At 39.8% G+C, this 10,334-nt stretch overlaps 1 protein-coding gene across 1 annotated transcript; it reads right to left on the bottom strand.

Annotated features, from left to right (window-relative positions):
- Positions 1–9,020: 9,020 nt before the first annotated feature.
- On the bottom strand, positions 9,021–9,977 carry OR13C7O (olfactory receptor family 13 subfamily C member 7O). Its single transcript, NM_001391127.1, is given in 1 exon segment — positions 9,021–9,977. A coding segment is annotated over 1 exon segment (957 nt).
- Between the last annotated feature and the right edge of the window lie 357 nt (positions 9,978–10,334).

Raw genomic sequence — 10,334 nt, 5'->3', positions numbered from 1 at the left:
ACTTTCTTTTCTCCATTGTATACCCTCAGCTCCTTTGTCAAAGATAAGCTATCCGTAGATGTGTGGTTTTATTTCTGGGCTTTCAATTCTGTTCCATTGATCTGTGCACCTGTTTTTGTACCAGTACCATGCTGTTTTGATTACTGTAGATTTGTAGTATGTTTTGAAGTCAGGGATTGTGATGCCTCCAGTTTTGTCCTTTTTTCTCAGGATTGCTTTAGCAATTCGGGGTCGTTTGTTGCCCCATATGAATTTTAGGATTCTTTGTTCTAATTCTGTAAAGAATGTCATTGGGATTCTGATTGGGATAGCGTTGAATCTGTAGATTGCTTTAGGTAGAATGGACATTTTAACTATGTTTATTCTTCCAATCCATGTACATGGAATGTCTTTCCATCTCTTTATGTCATCATCCATTTCTTTCAGAAAGGCCTTGTAATTTTCATTGTATAGGTCTTTCACTTCCTTAGTTAAATTCACCCCAAGGTATTTTATTCTTTTTGTAGTGATTGTGAATGGTATTGTGTTCTTGAGTTCTTTTTCTGTTAGTTCATTATTAGAATATAGAAATGCTACTGATTTATGCAAATTGATTTTATACCCTGCAACTTTGCTGTAGTTGTTGATTACTTCTAAAAGTTTTCCAATGGATTCTTTGGGGTTTTCTATATATAACATCATGTCGTCTGCAAACAGCGAGAGTTTCACTTCTTCCCTCCCTATTTGGATTCATTTTATTCCTTTTTCTTGCCTGATTGTTCTGGCCAGGACCTCCAGTACTATGTTAAATAAGAGTGGTGATAGAGGGCATCCTTGTCTCGTTCCTGTTTTCAGGGAGATGGAGCTCAGTTTTTGCCCATTGAGTATGATGTTGGCTGTGGGTTTGTCATATATGGCCTTTATTATGTTGAGGTAGTTCCCTTCTATGCCCATTTTGTTCAGAGTTTTTATCATAAATGGCTGTTGGATCTTGTCAAATGCTTTCTCTGCATCTATTGAGATGATCATGTGGTTTTTATTCCTCAGTTTGTTGATGTGGTGTATCATGTTGATTGATTTGCGGATGTTGATCCATCCCTATGTCCCTGGTATGAATCCCACTTAATCATGATATGATCCTTTTGATGAATTGCTGAATTCTGGTTGCCAAAATTTTGTTTAGAATTTTTGCATCTATGTTCTTCAGTGATATTGGCCTGTAGTTCTCCTTTTTCGTGGTGTCCTTGTCAGGTTTTGGGATCAGTGTGATGTTGGCCTCGTAGAATGTGTTAGGAAGTGTTCCATCCCCCCTAATTTTTTGGAATAGCTTGAAAAAGATAGGTATTAAATCCTCTCTGAAAGTTTGGTAGAATTCCCCAGGAAAGCCATCTGGTCCTGGGGTTTTATTCTTTGGGATGTTTTTGATTGCTGTTTCAATCTCTTTCCTTGTGATTGGTCTGTTCAAATTGTCTGCTTCTTCTTGAGTGAGCTTTGGGAGATTGTAGGAATCCAAGAATTTATCCATTTCCTCTAGGTTATCCACTTTTTTTGAATATAGTTTTTCGTAGTATTCTCTTATAATCCGTTGTACTTCTGCGGAGTCTGTTGTTATTTCTCCTCTTTCATTTCTGATTATGTTTATTTGAGCTTTATCCCTTTTTTTTCTTTGTAAGTCTGGCTAGGGGTTTGTCAATTTTATTTATCTTCTCAAAGAACCAGCTCTTTGTTTCATTGATCCTTTCTACTGCTGTTTTCATTTCAATAGCATTTATTTCTGCTGTGATTTTTATTATTTCTCTCCTTCTGCTGACTTTGGGCTTTGTTTATTCTTCTTTCTCTAATTCAGTTAGGTGTAGTTTAAGACTGCTTATTTGGGATTTTTCTTGTTTGTTAAGATGTGCCTGTATTGTGATGAATTTTCCTCTTAATACAGCTTTTGCTGTACCCCATATGTGTTGGTATGGTGTGTTATCATTTTCATTTGTCTCCAGGTATTTTTTGATTTCTTCTTTAATTTCTTCAATGATCCATTGCTTGTTCAGTAGCGTATTGTTTAGTCTCCACATCATGTGCCTTTCTCAGCTTTTCTCTCATAATTAATTTCTAGCCTTATAGCATTATGATTGGAAAAGATGCTTGTTATTATTTTAATTTTTTAAAAGTTTGTAGAGGCTTGCCTTGTTTCCAAACATATGGTCTATCCTTGAGAATGTTCCATGTGCACTTGAGAAGAATGTGTATTCTGCTGTTTTTGGATGAAGTGTTCTATATATGGCTATGAAGTTCAATTGTTTTAGCTTTTTGTTTAGCTCCACTGTTTCCTTGTTGATTTTCTGTCTGGATGATCTGTCCATTGATGTGAGTGGGGTGTTGAGGTCCCCTACTATTATTGTGTTGTTTTTAACATCTTCCTTTAGGTCTGTTAATAGTTGCTTTATGAACTTTGGTGCTCCTGTGTGGGGTTCATAGATATTTATAAGCATTATTTCTTCTTGATGAAGTGTCCCTTTGATCATTATATATTGTCCCTCTGTGTCTCTCTTTACCTGCCTTATTTTGGAATCCCTTTTGTCTGATGTAAGTATTGGGACACCTGCTTTCTTTTGTTTGCTATTAGCTTGAAGTATTGTCTTCCACCCCTTCACTCTGAGCCTGTGTTTGTCCTTGGGGCTGAGATGTGTTTCTTGGAGGCAACAGATTGTTGGATCTTGTTCTTTAATCCATTTTGCCACTCTGTGTCTTTTTATTGGAGAGTTCAATACATTTACATTGAGGGTGATTATTGATGCATGAGGGCTTAATTCTGTCATTCTGTTGCTCATTATCTGGTTTTCCTGCGTTACCTTTGTTTCTCGCCCTGTGTGTTTTAGCCTACTCATTGACTTCTGCAATTTCTTATGCTGGGTTTCTTAGATTTTTCCTTATTTATGTTTTGTGCCTCTGTTCTGTTTTTTAGTTTAGTGGCTACCCTGAAGTTTGTATTTAGAATCTTGTGTATAATATAGTTCATTTTCTGATGGTCTGTTACTTCCTTGGCCTTGACTGGTTTAGTCCCTTTCCTCTTCCCCTCCTAAATTATTATTTTCATCTCTTATTCCAACTCGTGTTATGAGTCTGTGGTTAGAGTGATAAGATCATCTTTCTTTGGTGGTTTCCTTCCCTTTATCCTAATGCTATAGTTGAATATTTGCTATCCTACTCTGGTTCTATCTATTTGTCTCCCTACTCTATGGTTTGTGACCCCTTTCTCCCTTTTTTTCTTTTTTCAGGTATGAGAGCCTTCTTGAGGATTTCTTGTAGTGGAGGACTTTTGATTACAAATTCTCTTAACTTTTGTTTGTCTGGAAAATATTTAATTTCTCCCTCACATCTGAAGGATATTTTTGCTGGATAGAGTATTCTTGGCTGAAGATTTTTATCTTTTAAAGTTTTGAATATGTCATTCCATTCTCTCCTAGCTTGTAAGGTTTCTGTAGAGAAATCCAGTGAAAGTTTGATAGGAGTTCCTTTGTAGGTTATTTTCTTCTGTCTTGCTGCCCTGAGTATTCTTTCTTTGTCATTCATTATTGTCATTTTTACTACTATATGCCTTGCAGTAGGTCTTTTTATATTGACAAATCTACGAGATCTGAAATCTTCCTCCACACACATTTCTCCCTCAGTCCCTAGATTTGGGAAGTTCTCTTCTATAATTTTGTTAAGCACACTTTCTGCTCCATTTTCCTTTTCCCCGCGCTCTGGGATTCCGGTAATTCTTAAACTGGATTTCCTCATTGAATCTGCTGTTTCTCGGAGACTGTTTTCATTTTTTTAAATTCTTAGTTTTCTTTCTTCCTCTGTCTGGAGCCATTCAGCCTGTCTATCTTCAATTATGCTAATTTGCTCCTCCATGGTGTCTACACGTGCATTCAGGGAATCCATATTCTGTTTTATCTGATCCATTGTATTTTTCATCTCTAATATTTCTGATTGATTCTTCTTTATAGTTTCTATCTCTTTTGTGAAGTAACTCCAGAACTCGTTGACTTGTTTCTCTATATTTCCCTTTACCTCATTGAGTTTTTTGATGATAGCTACTCTGAACTCATTTTCACTTAGTTTACCTATTTCCAAGTCCTCATGACTTAATTCTGTGTTTTTATTGTTTTCCTTCTGGTCTGGAGCTTTTATAAATTGCTGAATGGTAGATGAGTGGTTTTTGCACATGATGGTATTATTTGGTTGCAGTTACAGCCTGTCGCCACTAGATGGGGGTTGAGAGGCTCATGTTCTGAGCCCTCCACCTTTAGCTGCGGGGACAGTGGGCAGCGTGGGTTGGGGGAGGAGTGGCACTTTCTCTTGCCCGTCGATCTGGATTCCAGTCAGCTCTCGCTCTCTGGTTTCCTGGGGCCCTGGCTTGATGGGGTCCCCACACATGGAAGCTTTCCCCTGTTAGCGGGTTTCTGCTGCACTGGCGGTGGGAGTCCTGGATGATCCCCTGGATGCACGGCCCCTCCTCTGCTCCTTCCCTCACCCACGCAGTGATCCCAGTCTCTAGGGGAGGGAGGGAAGTTCTCTCTTACCCTGTTCCAGCTCCTCTGAGGGGGGCTCCAGCCTCTCCGCCCTCCATCGTTTTGCTGCTGTGGGTCTCTGACGATCTCTGTATTATTACAGTTATTGGTTGAAATTCACTTGTTCCGGGTTTTGGTTGTAGTTTGGAGGGGAGAGAGTCCCGGGTCAGCTCACACCGCCATTTCGCTGATGTCCTCTCTCTACGTAAAGATTTCTTAAATGAAATACTGAAATTCATTTTGAAAAATTGATAAATTGTACTACAAAATTAAAAACTTTCATTTTTCAAATGACACCATAAAAAAATAAAGACAAATAAAAAAGACTGAAAATATTTGCAAATTATATATACAGTCATGCATTGCTAAATGACAGGGATACATTCTGAGAAATGTGTAATTAGGCAATTCTGTTGTTGTGTGAACATTATAAAGTGTACTTATATAAACGTAGATGGTATAGCTTACTACACATCTAGCCTATATGGTACTAATCTTATGGGACCATCATTGCACATGCAGTTTATCATTGACTGAAACATTTTTATGCGCCACATGACTATATGATAAAGAACTTGTGTCCAGGTTACACAAAGTATTTTTACATATGAATCAACAACAAAAAGACAAACAACCCAACTAAAATATCTTAACCAAAAAGGCATGTGAATGGCTAAAAAGCACATGAAAAGATGCTCAACATTAGTCGCTATCAGGATAATGCAAATTAAAACTAGAGTGAGATACTACTCCACATCCACTGGAAGAGCTACAAAGAAAAGATGTGAAGAAACTGGAACTGTCATATTGCTTGTGGGAATATAAAATGATACAGCCATTTTGTAAAATAGTTTAGCAGTTTCTTAAGCGTTAAATACATTCATACTATATGATCTGCCAATTCCACCCAAAGTCGTGTATGTAAATGTTCACAGCAGCATTATTCATAATAGCCCAAAGCTGGGAACAAGCCACATGTCCATCAATGGGTGAACAGATAAACCCAAAGTGGTACATACTTATAATGGAATACTATTCCATAATAAAAGGAACAAATTACTGATGTATGTTACAACTGGATGAGCCTCAAAAACATGCTAAGTGAAAGATGCCAGACACAGAAGACTACATATTGTATAGTTCCATTAACATAAAATTTGTCAAAAAACAAATCTTTCTAGAAATAAGTAGATTAGTAGTTACCTGGGGCTGGAATTGGGGACTGATTGCCAATGGACATGAGAGAACTTTTTGAAATGATGTAGATGTTCTAAAATTGGTTTGTAGTGACAACTGCATGACTGTATAGATTTATCAAAAATCATTGACTTGTACCTTGCAATAGGTAAATTTTATGGTATGTAAGTTTTACCTCAGTAAAATGCTAAAAATGTTTAATGAGACTCTTTCTGTGTCCCCTGCTAGAAGAAACTCTCCTCTGGGAACTAGGACCCTTAGACTTGCAAAGCCGAGAGTTGCAGTGATGGAAAGCACAAATTGCCCAGTAGGTCACTGGAAGGGATGGTCAGCAGGGCTACTCTTGCTATCTCCCTTGAGTCCTGGACCACGTATTTTGTCTATTGGGGACAAATAGACACAGTCCCATAAAACATTCATTGATTTAGGGTACATACTGCATACTGGAGTATGGTGCCCCATTCTTGCATAGTATTATCTCTAGGCTGGGACATTAGCTGTGCTTTCAAAAGGTCAGCCATCACTCTTTTGGGCCAGCTACTTCTGGATGGTGCAGTATATGGAAGGACCAGTGGATCCCCAAATCATGATCCCACAGCTACACCTACTTTGATAAATAAATCCCTTGGTCCAATGAGATTCTATGCAGGGTTCCATGTCATTAAGTCAAACTCTCCCTCAGCTTTCAGATGCTGATGTTGGATAATGCCCTGCAGAAAGGACAGGCAACTCAAACTGAGAAGAGGTGTTGATTTTAGTGAAGGCGAATCACTGTCCCTTGCAGAATGGAAATCTCCTAATGCAATCAACTTACCAACAAGTGACTGATAAGTCTCTTCCAATGAAGGTTGGTCTCTGTTGCTGGCAGTTTGAACAATCAGCTGCTTAAGTAGCTATATCAGCTTTTGTGAGTGAGAGCCCCTACTCTTTAGCCCATAGATAGCCTCCTGCAATCAGGGCTACTCTGTTCATTGTACCAATGATAGAGATTGGATGACATCAACAACCTGAGTCATTCTATTTGGTTGTTGAGCCTAGTGGAGAAGATGGAGGCTCTGAAGATGCTCCTGGCACATTGACAGCTAAGGAGGTGAGAGAAACCAGACACAGCTTCAAATACTAAAACCCTGCTGTAAGAGCATTGCTCTGTTCTCTTCAAGGACCTCTCCCACTGGAGAAAGGAACCATGGATCCAGGGCAATTCACAGGTGGAGGTCACCTGAGATAGTTAGTACTCCCACTTTGTTGTGTGGATGAATATACCTGAGATTCTTCAAGAGCAGGGGACATACTTGTGGAAGCAACTGTATGTGGGAAGGCAGGGATCTGAAACTAGACCTCCTGTATCACATCAACTACTGGACATGTTCCAAATTTGCAGGTGATAGAATCCACCAAAGGCAAAGCCGCTGTAGCAGGAAGGGAGTAATTAAATACAGGAAGAGCTACACGTTGAGTTCAGAGAAATTGTTTCGAAACTGATTTCTGTAAGACATCTGCCATGCATGATAGCCAGGCACTCTGTTTGCACATGGCACATGAAAGAGAATATCTATTTTGTATAAGTTAGTAGTCATATTAGATGTGATTTTTGTTGCCCCCTCAAAGAAAGTAACAATGTAGATTTGTGAAAAATAGAATCTAGTATAAGGATATAGAGATGTCCTTTAGAAGCAAAAGGGCAGGAATATGGGCAGGTCTAGGCAAAAATGGAAACCAAGAACTGGAACATATGAAGATGTCCTCATCATCTCTCATCTTTGATCTTTGGATGTTTTTATGTTCCTCTCTACAGACTTGGTTTCTCCTTATCTCCCCAGTTCACAGGGTCAAACATGATTACCCCATAGCTCCCAAGTTTGATTCCAAGTTATGAATCCAGTGACTCACTCCCTGGATATTAGTGACAATCCCCAAAACCTGGCAGAAAGAATCTGTTTGGCCTGGGTAGGGTCAGTGTCACACAGCACAAATATGAGTCCTTCATCTCTGTGGATAAAGGAGAGGAATGACTGGGGAAAAGGCCGAGAGAAATTGGATTGTTGCCTCATAAGCTAGAAAGCTAACCAAAAAGGAACTGCACTAAAAAATCGGAATTGATTCAGTTAAGTGTGGTATTGAGCTCTGCCTTCAAGCATCATAGGCTTCCTCAGGGGAGTTATGTAACATGTTTCACTAATAATAAAAATATTCATTTGTTAATTGGGAGGTTATTCTTTGCTAGCTCCTGTGCATTTTTTATACATATGCATACCTTACTTTAATTTCATCCCCACTGCCACTCCATGGGATTGGTTTAAATATCTCCATTTTACAAATTAAGATACCAAGAGTCTTCAAGATTAAGTAATTTTTCTAATGTGCCTGAAGTTAATCGGGCAGAGGCACCTCCAAGTCAGTCTGGTTCCAAAGTCTATGCTCTTAACCACACAGTAATTACAAGTAGATTTTTAGCAGTGGTGCCAGTGTCCAATCCAAATCTCAGAGAGAGAGAGAGCAAACTGAATTTGACCATTGGGGTCTGGATGATTGCAAACATTGATTCCAGGAAAAGGAAGGAACTCAGAGTATAAACTTTACATTTTAGTAGTGGTTAAATGGAGACTGCTACAATTTTTATCTTGGCCTACAATATTGGAGTTTGATTAGAGTTGACACAAACTCCTGCTCCACAAATTTGGGTAGGAATAGACGTGCTCTATGTACAGTAAGAGAAGAAGGAGTTTCCCAAATAGGCTCAAGGATATTAAGCAGGCAATAATAATTAAACAGGAAACACTCTGAGCTCCTACAGTCAAAGGGGTTAAATGGTGTCATTTGGGATGTCTTGGTGTCAGTAATTTTCCAAAATGAGAGATTGGTTTTGAGCTTGGACACCAACTAAGAAGTAACTTTTCCTCACTACTATACTCCCCAATGCACAGTAGAGCAGAAAACAACGTAACTGGCTCATACAAATTGCAGCTGGTCTGCACAAGAACAAAGAAAGTATATTTTTAAACAAAGTTTTAATTTTTATTGTTTATTTTTTCAGAATAAAAATGAAAATAAATTTTAATAGTCACTTATTCTTGCTTCCAGGTGGTTTAGCACAACCCCCTCTTCATTCTAAAGACTTGCTGTTCCATTGTCAATCACTCAGGAAGGACACATTCTTAAATGCATTGTTTGGTAGTCAGTTTTGTGATGAAAATAACGTGTGGAAGATTAAGCAAGTCTGTGCTTACCACATGGTCATTTCCTAGGGTACCCCTGTGTACACAGAACCACAAGATACACTGCTTCATCCCACTATCACTGGGCAAAGCATTTCTGAGTCACCAGTTTCTTCACAGCAACCTTCACGTCCTTGTTTCTGAGGCTGTAGATGATGGGGTTGAGCATGGGGGTCAGCACTCCATAGAAGAGAGAAATGAGCTTGTCTGAAACATCCTGCTTGTCCGCTCCCAGGGGGTCCTTTGATTTGGGCTTTGCATACATGAATAGGATAGTTCCATAGAAGATGACCACCACAGTAAGGTGGGCAGAGCAGGTGGAGAAGGCCTTTTGCTGGCCCTCAGCTGAGGGAATCCTCAGGATGGTGGTGATGATGAAGATGTAGGAGACAAAGATGAACAGGACGGGGACCCCCAGGAAGATCACATTGGCCACCCCCATGCTAATCACATTGATGGAGATGTCAGCACAGGCCAACTTCAGGACAGCCAGGATCTCACAGGTGAAGTGGTTAATGACATTGTCCCCACAGAAGGGTAATTGTACTGCAAGAGAGATCTGCACCAGGGAGTTGGCTCCCCCAGCCACCCAGGAGCTGGCAGCCATGGGCACATAGGCAGCCTTGCTCATGACCATGGGGTATCTAAGGGGGTTGCAGATGGCCACGTAGCGATCAAATGCCATCATACCCAGAAGCACACACTCTGTGGCTCCCATGGCAAAGGAGAGAAACATCTGTACAGCACAGCCTGAGAAGGAGATGGTTTTCCTGGGAGTGAGGAAGCCATCCAGGATTAGAGGGATGGAAGATGTTGTGTAGCAGATGTCCAGGAAGGAGAGATTCCCCAGGAAGAAGTACATGGGCGTATGCAGCTGGGAGTCAAGGATGGTCACCAGAATGAGGATCCCATTGCCCAGCAGGATCACCAGGTACATTGACAGGAGGAGCACGAAGAACGTTTTCTCCAGCTTTGGCTGATCTGACAGACCCAACAGGACAAATTCTGCCACAATGGACTGGTTGGCGACTTCCATTTTAAATTCTCTCCTCTACCCTCAGGAAAACTGAGGACAGCAAACACATGATTATAGGGATCAATACCTGGGAATTACAATGACATACTTCCATAACTTGTCATTAAATTTATCCTTTGATGTGCCAACTTATAATATCAGTGTCTAAGGGATAAAGTTCACTGTCTACTGGAGTTATATTAAAAGTCAGGATATATTAAATAAAAATCAGGAAAAGCAGACCCTGGAAATCTAATCAAACCATGATATATGAAATAGTTTTAGCCAGAGCAATAGCTAACACACTTAAAAGAAGGGATGTGTAAGTTGAAGTAACCCAGAGCAGTGTGTAAAGATGGGAGTACATGGGGACCATGA

This window comes from Equus caballus, chromosome 25 (genome assembly GCF_041296265.1).
Source record: "Equus caballus isolate H_3958 breed thoroughbred chromosome 25, TB-T2T, whole genome shotgun sequence".
In the NCBI taxonomy this organism is placed as follows: Eukaryota; Metazoa; Chordata; class Mammalia; order Perissodactyla; family Equidae; genus Equus; species Equus caballus.
The sequence above is the reverse complement of the archived record's forward strand: the minus strand, read 5'-3'. Positions and strand labels throughout refer to the sequence as shown.